Source organism: Epargyreus clarus, unplaced genomic scaffold, assembly GCF_041222505.1.
Source record: "Epargyreus clarus isolate Ecla_fem2 unplaced genomic scaffold, WU_Ecla_fem_2.2 ptg000014l, whole genome shotgun sequence".
In the NCBI taxonomy this organism is placed as follows: domain Eukaryota; kingdom Metazoa; phylum Arthropoda; class Insecta; order Lepidoptera; family Hesperiidae; genus Epargyreus; species Epargyreus clarus.
This window is the reverse complement of record NW_027332222.1, coordinates 17200238-17212875: the sequence shown is the minus strand read 5'-3', so window position 1 is coordinate 17212875 and position 12638 is coordinate 17200238. Positions and strand designations below refer to the sequence as shown.

The window sequence follows — 12638 nt, the reverse complement described above, 5'->3', positions numbered from 1 at the left end:
CTAGTAGGTTACTATATCCTTTTTTTCTGGCTTCTCTTTTTGTAGATTTCTGTTAAAGAAGTACAATAAAATTTAAAAAATAAGGACATAATACATCAGTACTCAGTGTTTGTACCGAACGATGTGCCTCAGCTGGACACTTTGAATGCCTGTGTCTATATCTCAAATTAAACAACCAATATAATGTCACTGTTATGTCAATTGTCAGTTTGAGTTAGTCAATCATGGACGTTGGACGGTGATATTTTATTTTTGGTTTTTCTGACTTCGTTTTTCGTATAATTTTGTTTTATTAACGTAGATAACAATTTACTTGTGAAATATGTTTTAGTATTTGTAGTGTTATACCGCGGTCGGTGTAATAGTTGTGTTTTGTTGATTGTTTAACGAAATGAAGCTGGGCATAGCTGGCTGGAGGCGTTGCGCGGCGCTCAACGCCGCAGGTCAGTGCATTCTCTTTTGTCATATTTAACTATCTATGTTATTTTTGCATATTTCAGCCCTGTATACATGAATCATCTAAATTAAGTTGTAAATGTTAAGTGGATGCTAAGATATTTATTTCAAGTAAAAGCCAGCATGTTTTATGTCAATTAAACCTTAATTAAGTTATTAACTAGTTAGCTACCTAGGATTTATTTATGAATATGTTTTATGATAAACATATTACACTTCCTCGTTTATGTGAACCGTAAATAGCATAACACATACACCATCCCCTATTCAACTAAATATGTAGATATAAATTAATTTCTATTTTAACACTACCATCTTCATTGTTTTCCTACTTTTTAAAAGTAAATTATAAATTGTTTTAGAAATTTACATACCTTTATAGATCCATCTGAATCACAAAGTGTACTGACTACATAATTAAGTCACAATTATTTCACCTTTCTCAAATATAATAGAATGTTCTATAAAAAGACTAATCACTATTCAAAGGAATTTAATTATTGACTATAAATACTCTTAATGTCCTTAAATTGGTATTTTGTTGCAAATTGTAGAAATAATGACTCACAGTTATTTAAATTCCAAAAGTGATCCTTACTGTGAATAATTTTACTTGATTCATTTAAAGATTTTAAAAGAGAATATTCAACAAAAAGTATTGTAAACTAATAAAACCCAGTAAAACATATTGATAGTCAATTTGACATTATCTCTATGAAACAAATGTATCAGTTAAACTTGAATGTGATGGTAGAGCATAGTAGAAGCAGGTTATGGAGCCCTATTTTTTATGCTTACTTTGCGTAGCTTAAATGATAGATGCTTTTAAGTATTTCTATTACAAAAGATATTCAGAGGATAGTAAGGGCTAGTATCCTGTCCATCTGGTACCTGGACAAATGAATATGAAATATAAAGGACCCTAAAACCAGGGTTGGAATAGAAATTTGAGTGTAAATTTTAACTGAACAAAATAAAACAGAAGCGTTATTATCAGTAATACCTCCAGCATCATATTAATCATCATTAGACAAAGCAGAGATATTGTAAACAATGATAATGATTTTATTTGTTAAAGTTTCATAATATTTGCTGCGATATTTCTCTAAAGATATGTATAAATTATAAAAATACAGGATCACTGTCAATTACACATGAAATAGGTTTACATTAACATTATTTGAAGATGTAACTTCCACTAAACACCAATACATACACACACATCACAGAGGTTATAAAAGTTTTGCACTTTGATAGATGTTGGAAGTGTTATTTATCTCAGATAAATATTTGACAAAAAGCAATTAGGGACAGAAAAAGCAGTATCTGTCTAATTGTACCAGCTAAGCCCTGAAATGGCTGGATCGACATTGATGAGACTTTCAGCACTGCTAATTCAGCTATTGTTATAAGAACTTAAAAAGTAACATAAACTCTAGTGGGATTTCGGAAAAGGGCAGTCCCGGTCCCCGGGCTGCCCAGGAGTCTCCAGGCCCCTGGTCCTGGGGTGGTCCCCAAACACAGTCGATTTTAGACTGGGGCCTCCATTCAACTTTCCACTCGGCCTTAGTCCACCACTGTTATGAAGGTGGTAGAACCCTTTGTGGTTAGACTCCGGCGGCACTACCGCCACACCTATTTCTACCTAATAACAGCAGTGTTAGGCGCTGCTGTGTTCCGGTTTGAAGGGTGTGGTAAGGGAGACAGACTTTTCTGAGGTGTTTCAGCTTAGTCCTCAGGGGTAGCGGCGCATCTGTGGTCGACCTCAGGTAGGAATATCTAATCCTATCTGGGGTTGATTACAGATGTCCATGGGCGGCAGTAGCCACTTATCATCAGGTGGACTGCATGCTACTCTTATATTATAAAAAAAAGAAAAAACTGAAGATAAGGTTTTGTTAAAAAACAGAATTAGTGTATCGCCTAATACCATAAAACCCATGAAATCTACACCATATTAATTGTAGAGCTGAAACAATGGCGCACAGCTCGTTATCCAAACTAATATTATAAATGTGAAGGTCTGTTTATTTTTTTTGCTAAGTCTTCCCATTTTAGCTACCCAACCAATTATGGAATTTTGTACACATGCTGTCAGGGGTCCAGAATATGACATAGGGTACTTTTATCCCGAAAACAGTACTGTTCTCAAAGGGGTATCCCTTGATAAGACTGTTTGTATAAACAACAACTATTGTCATCTACTTCTGACCGCGTGCGTAGCTGCGGGTAAAAGCTGGTTATATATCAATTTTGTCTTTTTGTACTCCTTTTCCAAACAAACTTTAACTATGCCAACACTTTGTGCGGACATTAATCATATAAAGATATCTGAAGTTCTCATTTCACGTAATCCTAACTAATATTATAAATGCGAATGTGAGAAGCATGCATCGATCACTCGCTGTCGCAAGTTAGATTCGAACGAAGTGTCATGTTCGTTCTCTTTGTGTCTGGTGCGCTATGGCGTTGCTCTAACAGTAAGCTGTCCTAGAGCCGCCGCCGCCGCCGCTCGCAATTGGAAAGCGCGTTTTGTTTTTGTGGCGCTTTCCTCTGGCGCTGTTTCTTTCGGCACAACATTGTTACAGCCGACGATAGATGTGCCATGCAGATTTCACGAGGTCTATTTATGTTTACAGAATATCGAACGAGACTTTAACTATGATTATAGTTGATACATATAAATTCAAACTACGTAGTTAGTCTATCAATATCATGGTAACATCGATCATGTTTGCCACATCCAGAAAATTTGAGGACGTATAGAATTTGAGTGGCTTAGAGTACTGGCTCTACAGAAAGAATATGTTTCAGTATTGGCTATAGGCGTTATACCATTCATTGGCGTCAGCATCGCGAAAAGTGCGGTTATCCTGCACTTATTTCTTCTCATGAAAACAAAAATCAAAATTGGCTTAACTCTTTTTCCCATTAGACGTACGACGTACACACATTGGAATTTTATTGACGTGTTTGTAATGTGCTTGAACTACACATAGATTAGGTACTATATTATTATCGAATACTAAGTATCATTATTGCAATACCCACGAATAAATAAGTCTCTATAACGAATGGATTTTATACGCTGTTCCTGGAAATTGTAGATCATTTTGGACTTTTGTCGAACCAAATAATTACACAAAGTACTTGAAGCTTGGTAATTCTGTGAAAGTTGAGTAGATTCGGTAGCGGGTGTTGCACCGGGCGGGGTGGCTGTGGGTGCAGGGCGCGCGATCGATGCCGGCGCGGCAGGTGGCGCGGGCGGGCAGCGGCGCGTGACGTACGAGGTGGCACTACCGCATGACCTGCCTGCCCTCACATTCAATATTTATACACTAGAAGTCTATTTCGATATTTTAAAAAATACTTTCAATAATAATATTATATCAGATTCCAAAGTTTTTTAAACACAATAAAAAAAATTGGTGTTTAAAAACTAAAAACCACGCTAAAATCGCACAAGGAAAATCATTAATCCTGATTCCCGACGATCCTGATGAGGATAATGGTAAAGTTAAAGTAATTATGGTCTTTTAAGCTTAAAATCGATTTTTTAACTGTAACCAATTTGATTAAACGGTACCTGAATAGTTAAACTTGGTTGTACCGAGAAAAACACCGGTTGTTTCTTTCAGATAACGAGTAAGTATATGCACATTTGCGACTAGTATTTTCCCACGACTTCATACGCGTAAATTATAAAATGAACCAATAATACAAACTTCCACAAACCCCTATTTTACCTTTCTTTATGGTCACTTACGCGATATAAATAACCTATATAAAAAAAAAATCATGACTGTAGGTTCAACCTACAGTCATGATTTTTTTTCGCTTACAATTTTATATAGATTGTACAGAATTAGATGAAAGAATTGAATAATGAGATATTTTTTCATTTAATTAGATGGCAAAATATTTGATAAGTAAAATAGAAAGATACTTCACCGCCTTGAAATTTAATGAAGCCACAAAATGATGATTACATAATTTATATTTTGAATTCGTGACAAAAAAAAATTTTTAGAGAAAAAATACGAATAAATAACTAATACTACGTAATTTATGTAATAAGTCAATAAGTGTTTCAAATATTTTAGGGACATTTTAGAACGGAGACTTGTCCAAATTTTATTTACGCAACAATTTCAATTCTGAAAACTGATTACACTTTATTGTTAGGAGTGATCAATCTATGTATTTTACTCATCTAAGGGCAAAATATATAAATACATTGAATGGAGCCATTTCCATCCCTAAGTGCTGCGGCTTAAACATTTTTGGTGCCAAATAACTAAAATATATTTTTTTTTACAAAATCCACTTAAAACGGCACTAGAGAGTTATACCGGTGCGCAGTACACGCCGTGTCTAACGGGTCTTAGCGAGGAGCGATAAGACAGCCTCAAGCGGAGCCCGAGAGCCCCTCAAGTACTTTCGGGCCGTGTGAAAATACTTTAGCTATTGTTCCCAAATATAAATACTTAAAATTACTTGCTTTGTTAATATAATATTCGATTCCATTCGTATAGTAAATAATAAAGTGCTTGTTATACTAATACTTGTCCAATATGCCTACAAAAATTAATGTAAAACTAAAAATTCGAAGTTTTGAATTTTCTATAATACAAAAATAAAATGTATAGTACATTAATGTACTATACATTTAGTAAATGTATTGTACAATACATATAATAACTAAGCTCATATAGGTTTTCAGCTTACTTGAACAATACCAAAAAATGGTCTTCTGGTTTATCTGTTTGTAAAGGCAAATGGAAGTTGTAAATCCATAAGGAAGATTAGTTTTACCAGAAAATATTTCGGACTAATGCTCAAATTAAATAAAAAGATACCAACTTCAATTCAGAACCATCTCCTGTATAACAGTTCTGTATAACGGTTAGTAAAGTTGGTTAAATTCCAAAACTTTTTTTTTATGTAATAAATGATAATTAATTGAGGACCCGCGTGGCGGAGCGGTCACTATACCGGTCTGACGCGCAGAAGGTCCCGGGTTCGATCCCCGGCCAGACGGAAATGTAAATGATGAATTTAGATTTCTGTTCCTGGGTCTGGGTGTTTGTGTATTTGTCTCTGTGAGTGTCCATGGCACCCACGATACAGGGAATCCTAGTGTGGGCTGTGAGTGTAGAAAGTGTGTAAGTGTATATACTTGAATTGTTCTAAAAGCAAATTTAGCGGTAACAATACTAGTATTACACACCTCAATATCGTAATACTCACGTCGTTAAATGCCCGCGTTATGCTTAACCAATTCATTGCAAAAGTGTGCGAGTAAAATCGCGTGCTCCATCAAAACGAATGATCGATCGATGCACGGGTGTTTGTGTGCAACATGCATGACATCACGTGACCGCATGTTAATAATTTATCTCGTCGCGACGTTACGTTCGAGTGGCACGTGTTGTGCAATGCTCGTTATGTGGCGAAATTAATTCCCAGTGTTTGAATGAAATCAAATTGATACGGCGTGGGAAAGCGTATCGTTGACACCTTGCCACGGCCAGCGCTAGACAGTGGGGCTCGCTACGAGGGAAACCGCTGTAGATGCAGAGATGCTAATATATTTTATCTATGATACTGATACACGTCACAATTAACAACAATTAGTTTTTGTTACACTCTCATTTTTCCGACCAACTTCATAAATCTCAATTATTCATAAATAGATCTTAATCTTATTTTTTCTCACATTAAAATACCTTTCTTTCTTGTTCTATGGAAACTTCAAGTGTGACCACATGTCTAATGATTAATTTTTAATTTCTTCCAAAGTCTTGTGAAACGGCACTTAAACTCGTTTTGGAGTGTATATTTGAAACATTCATTTTTGCTTTAAGTGCTTTTTAATAAAAAAAAATAACGTTTACCTTTAACATTTCAGTCAGAGTTTGTACAAGGAATTTTAACAGTATTCGTCCTGGTATCATTGATTACTCATCTTTTCATTAATTCATTTGTATTTAAGCTAAATAATTTGTTTTAATACGATTACAGTATCAATTACAGACTTGTCAATTATGGAAAATGACCCACGTCGGCTCCTAGGAAATGGTCTCCAGCCGCAGCCCCGTTGCCCGTCAGTCTGTGGTCAAATAATTGCGTGGTATCGTACACGCGGCTTGCATCGGTCGGGCTGGTCGTCCAGTTTCCACCGCTCATACGGCCACGGTTAGGTATCATTTCTGCATAAGTGAGCCAGCCGCCGACACGCGATATAGATTTACAGTTACACGATAGGGCTGGAGGTCTCGGGGAACGCTATCTCTTCCGTGTGCCCGGAGCTCGACGTGTTTTCATTCGCATTTGACAAATATGTAATAAATTTTTGTTTACGGAATGGTTACATCTGTCGTTGCCATCGCAAAGAATGAATCTGTACTCGTGGCCGTCGAAATTGTCTTTGTTCTTTGAAACAATGCAATATAAATAAATTACAATTGAAGGCAGTCGCAAAAACAATTTTACAACTTGTGCCGAACGTTCTTGTGGGTACCGGTACGTGAGAGCTCACCAGGTCGGAGTGGTCACAGACAGAATACCTCGTCCTACTGTTATTCTCAATCTTTAGTCTCTACAGCTTTGTTTCTTGACTTTATATCTGATTTGGGGTTTTTATGTCCATTATTCCTTTTTGTATATTTTACAAATTCTTTATGAGAAAAATTATTTCAATTTTACTCATCTTTGGGCCATTGATACTATAGGATAATCAATTTATTAATTCTATAAAATTTGACCAATGTTTCAGTGGATCCAGATTCTATTTGTGTACGGAGTACAGACATCAGGTAGAGAGTTGAGACAAGTGGTGCAAAACTTGTCTTTGCTTTCTTTCCCAGCATTTGTATTCATTCGCCGTTGTCTACCTGCACTATCACGGCCCATAACAACTTGTTTATGTGACCGTCATTTCGTTTTTGTTAGATGAACAGTAGTTTTTAAATCTCCATTTGTGAAATTGTGTCATTACGTGTTAATATATATATTTTATAGCTCGTACCGTAAGCGCATTACCGTTACATTGAGAATAGATTATGTTTGCATTACGAAGAAAGCTGCAGAATCGCACATTTTCCGCCGTCAGTTTGTCTCAATTTTGTTGAATAACATTGACATTTAGCGGAATACATTCGTAAGTGATAAATTTCGAGAATCGTCAAGTTTCACAGTGGTAACGGCTACGAGGCGGCTTTCGCCCGTGACTGATGCCGTTCGTTACCATTACTCTCGTCCATTGTTGTGGCGTAGCTCGCTGTCGTCCCAGAAGCCGCCGCGCCGCCGCCGCTGCTCACTGTTGCCGTTAATCTGATCTGACACTTATTTTTCACTCGTTTACTTATTCTGTCCAGTCGAGGTCGCGCATTAACATTCTTCGCTGAGGCCGTAACGTTTCGTCTACATCTTGTTGCATTTTCACAAACATCTCTTAGAAATCGTATCTGAAATTGAAAATGATTTGAGAGCTTTAATATTTTATCGGTATGTCGTGGCGCATGTAGGTCAGCACATTTAGGACAGCTCCATTCTACTTATTATGTTTTCAAGAAGCGTCTACATGGCAACGAGCAAAATACTGCATAAACAATGGTATATTATTTGCTCTTTTTTACTCGTTCTAGTCTGCTTACTTGTGTGCGTAAGTTGATTTATGACTGAACATTTAAAATACGGTAAAATATGACATGGGCAAATAAATTATATTAATGCATAATTAATGCTAAATATTGCTTTTAGTAAATTCTTCAGTTATTGTTTGGAACGCCACCATAAGAATTCTCCATTGTATCATTATAAATTAAAAATAAGTGACGCTTATTCTAGATGGAGTACCTACCTATCCAATATCGTTACACAAAGCTTGTTTATCCATAAGTAGAGCAAAGGTCGTAAACCGACATTACCGTTTCTTAAGAAAACAGTAAGTTTTAAGGTCTGAGAAACCAGTTGAATGAAAGCGACCCCTGGCTGCGCCTGAGTCACTTATCGTAGGCCATCGCAGCTCGGGCGGCGCTCGGTGTCCCCGTGTTTCCGGAAGGAGCGCGTGACTCATATTATCGTCGTGGTGTGACGTCACCGCATATGCCACAACATACTCATTATACGAACCGATTTACGTATATGAAACTTGTTCTGCGTTTGTGGTGGACTGATCCTTAGGCGTTGGAGCCTCTACTGCGCGATATATAGTAGGTAGAGACATTGTTAACTTAAATAACACGTGGTGGTTCATAATAATTCTTCTAGAATTCCAGAACTTTGGCGCATAATTTAACTTGATTTATAACTTTCGCGACAGTACAAAAGCCAATGTTTACATGTACTCTATAACATAAAATTTATATAAATAAGTATATATTTTCGTATTGTATACTTTACGGTGGGGTTGTTAGTACTAACTGGAAACTCAACATGTTTTTTAAAAAATCAGGTCCTTCCATACAACTTACTCTACATGTCTTTGAGGAATATATATAAGTTTTCAAGGAGATATTCATGAATGGTATTATCAGGTACGAATGGGTCTCACGTGCAGGTACGGCAAGCGGCAAGCCTTCGATTGTTTCTGGCGCGTTTCGCATTGCCGCTCGATGTGTCACCACCTCGCCGCCCGCCGCCGAACCCCCCGAACTAAACACATAGACACATTATCCATAATTCCATTGTAATCTACTTGAACACGTGCAACGCTGATTAAGGATAAACTTTTATTCTCAAATATGCAGGTAAATCTTTACTTCATAAGTTACTTCTTGGAAATATCTATTTGTTTAGTATGCGAATATGTTTATTTTATCTTTACCTTCCTCCTCGTTTAAGCTTCATCTTATATATTTCGGTGTGTTAGTTACGTAGTAACGGTAGGTATCTGTTCAATCCGCTGTGTTATGAATTTAATATTTTGTGGGTAAAAAAATATTATTTTTTACAAAATATTTGAATTAATAAGTATACGAGGTACTATTGCCTTATTTCGAGCAATACTGAAACTAAATACTGAAGTAAATTTGCCTAAATCAGTTCTCCGAGTGATTTTTACCAAAAATATTTTGAAAATTTCCAGTAAATTTTAACATATTCTAACTCAATGGTAAAAGCCCGGAATTATCTGAAGTCATCGCTTATTTCGGACTATTATACCAATCATTTGGGAAAATTTATTATTTACATCAGAAAGATGTTTACCATCTTTCTGATGTAATTCTGTCGAGATGTTTTCCGCATAGTTTCTGCATAATTATGATGTATATCAGCTATTGGCTAGATTCATAGAAACTCATGTCTTATTTTAAGTACGCACTCAATTTACTTGATTTGGACAGGAATTTACATCCCACAGTGTTTTATACCGAGTTTTTTAGGTTGGGTTAGTTTAAAGCTTTGTGAGATAAAGGTGACTCTCGCTCTCTTCTCCTCTAATTTGCGTAAAATTTCGGATATCCGGTAAATGCGGTAAATCCGGCCAAACTGCTATCCGTTGCAACACCTATTATAACATAATACGATACGAATCGGGATACATAAAAATAAAAGATATAATTTTAGCGTCTCCTTTTTTGAAAACAAAGACCGTTTTAATCTTTTTTAGTTATGTTCATCATAAAATGTACGTACTTAGTTCTGTGTTTATTTATCGTTCCATTTAAAAACTTCTCACGAGAACAAAGAACGATTTTCAAAAAAGCAAAAAAAGAAACAAACGTAGGAAGTTCTTTTATGTTTCAAAAGGAACGGATTTTTTGAACTATGAGATGCAAAATAAACACGTGTATTTTTATTTTATTTTAGACATTACTTCATAATCTGTTAGTCTAAAATCTAGATATATATCGGAACTATTGCTGTAACGAGCTGTAAGGCCTCCATTGCGGAGTGCACGACAAGACGCTGGCTAATTGTCTATTGTTCTGTGCACAACAATGCTGCCGACACAACACTCTTACGGAAATGTAACAGAGTTTGATTTACAACGGCACAGCGGGGAGACAGCGGTAGTGGCCGCTCTCCGTTTTGGTTTCTATTGTAAAGCCTCGGTCAAATGTGTGAAATTATGTAGGCAATTTAGTGCAGGCATTGACTGCGAAAGACTAATTGATGACACGACACGAGACTCCCCAATTCCCAATAAATCGCTAGTGATGTACCTACAGGGTTCTAAAGGTTATTTTACAAAAATAACAATTTTTATATTCAAATTTATATTGCCTTACACACATACCTTGACATTGACAGACATACCTCGCTTGGAACTTTTGTTATCGACAATTAATTAGCAGAAGTGTAAGCAAACTTGAAAAAACATTTTTCTTTAGACAAAGTGGAGCAACACATTAGCAAAAAGATTTCATTACATCTTATCAAAGTAGAATCGTGAAAGTGCTGCCGGCGTAGCTGCCAGTGACAACAACCTGAATCGATGACCACATCCACACAAACGCTCTTTGTTCAAGCGACGAATGTCGACTACTGTTACTCACACGATTAATGTAACTTGCTTAATCAGCTTTGAGTTGATCTAAAAAATTTGGTCAATGAAACATAGAAGTTTTTTTTCATGCGCGTCTTGTAAGTTGGTAGCGTTTTTTTCTTAAATGCTCGAAGCCGACTATTGATGACACATGACATAACTGTTTATTGTGTACCTTATTATAGTTGGATTCCTGTTTATAAATGCCGTATATCCCGTATTATGGCAATTACGATAATTGTGGATCGTACAAATGATGATTAGGGAGAAGAGAGCTCAATAAGCTAGGCTAGAGTTCAAGTCACTGCTAATGTGATATTATTAGAAACTGTAACGTAATATTCCTAACCCGACTTATGAACGCTTCAATAGCCTCAAAGGCTAGGTTGACGCGTGCAAACCACTAAACGACCCTAATTGAGGCAAAAGAAAAAGTGCACTTCGACATTGAAATTCGTAGAACACTTCGCAAATTGTACGGTTTGAACGCGTTATGCAATGCGACGCTACCGCTATGTTCATCCATAAATAGAGTGAATTTATAATAAACATGACATAATGAAACATAACAATGAAAGAGGAAGTGAAGTGCTTAATATTATGTTAAGTTCGTGGTGCAGCCTTCACTGTCGCCACTGGCGTCTCGTGGCGAGGAGCTGTGAACTCCGCGACCGCACCGTATCGCGCGCCTTGGCCTGCCATTCGAGACGTGCCACACTTAATAAGGCTTTGTTTATTTGTAATTCATTACGTGAAATGTGTTCAAGCAAGCTTTATATGAGGTGTTCCAACTTAGTTGTCAGAGCTATCAATGGATCGACTTCAGGCTACATTAAGAATTTTCGATGCCTTCTATTTGGATAACAGAATGTCTACTGCTATAAAAAACTTTTTTAGAATTAATGCATTGGGTGACTAATCAAATACAATGTGGCGAGCATGTGCATATTATGAGCATTTTGTCAATTCGATACGTACCATTGCCGTGCCTTTAATATAAGTAAACAGTGCAAAAAATAATTGCACTGTTGTGCAATAACAATAAAAGTTCATGTTTCTACGGTAAAAAGTAGAACCACGAAGCTTGCATTGGTGCAACGAGCTAATTTTATTTTTTTAATCTTAGTAAGGAATTGTCAAAATTGAATATGAAAACTGTTATAATATTGCTTCATTGTTAATTTATGTCGACATTCAATACATAAAGAAAGTATAATATTAGAATTTCCAACGTCGGTCAATATTACGAACACACGGCTTTGGTGAGCCCTTAAATATAATTAGATTCAATATTAATAGAAGGCAATATAGGCTTCTATTAACACGAATTTATGAATCAATATTTATAGATATTCGTGTAATGTTATATAATACGCTAGCTTTCGTTTCCATAAAGTATAGGTTACAGTTAAGTAAGAGGCTGTAATATGGCCAGATAAAGTAAAATTGATTGCATAAAAACCTTCTCCTTGAAACAACAATTAGAAGTGCCAAGCTTCTGAGTTCCGAGTTGAACGACCAAACAGTATGATCTGCCTTATAGAGTAGACATGTGCGTCATTAATATGACTTTTACTTTATGCACTGAATCATCTCTTCACATATGTCCGCAAATACGGGGAAGTGTTTCAGAAAGTGACAGGTAAGTAGCAAATCGAGGAGGAAGCTGTAGTTAATGAGATCCATT

The 12638-nt window shown here is 36.3% G+C and overlaps 1 protein-coding gene across 2 annotated transcripts in view; it reads left to right on the top strand.

The window, feature by feature from the left end:
• The first annotated feature begins 204 nt into the window (after positions 1 to 204).
• The window catches only part of crb (cell polarity complex component crumbs), a 57193-nt gene continuing 44759 nt past the window's right edge, over positions 205 to 12638 (top strand). For both annotated transcript variants that reach the window (XM_073079296.1, XM_073079295.1), the window contains exon 1: positions 205 to 443. In XM_073079296.1, the coding sequence (XP_072935397.1) occupies positions 392 to 443 (52 nt within the window). In that variant the 5' untranslated portion in view covers positions 205 to 391. The remainder of the gene's footprint in view (positions 444 to 12638) is intronic.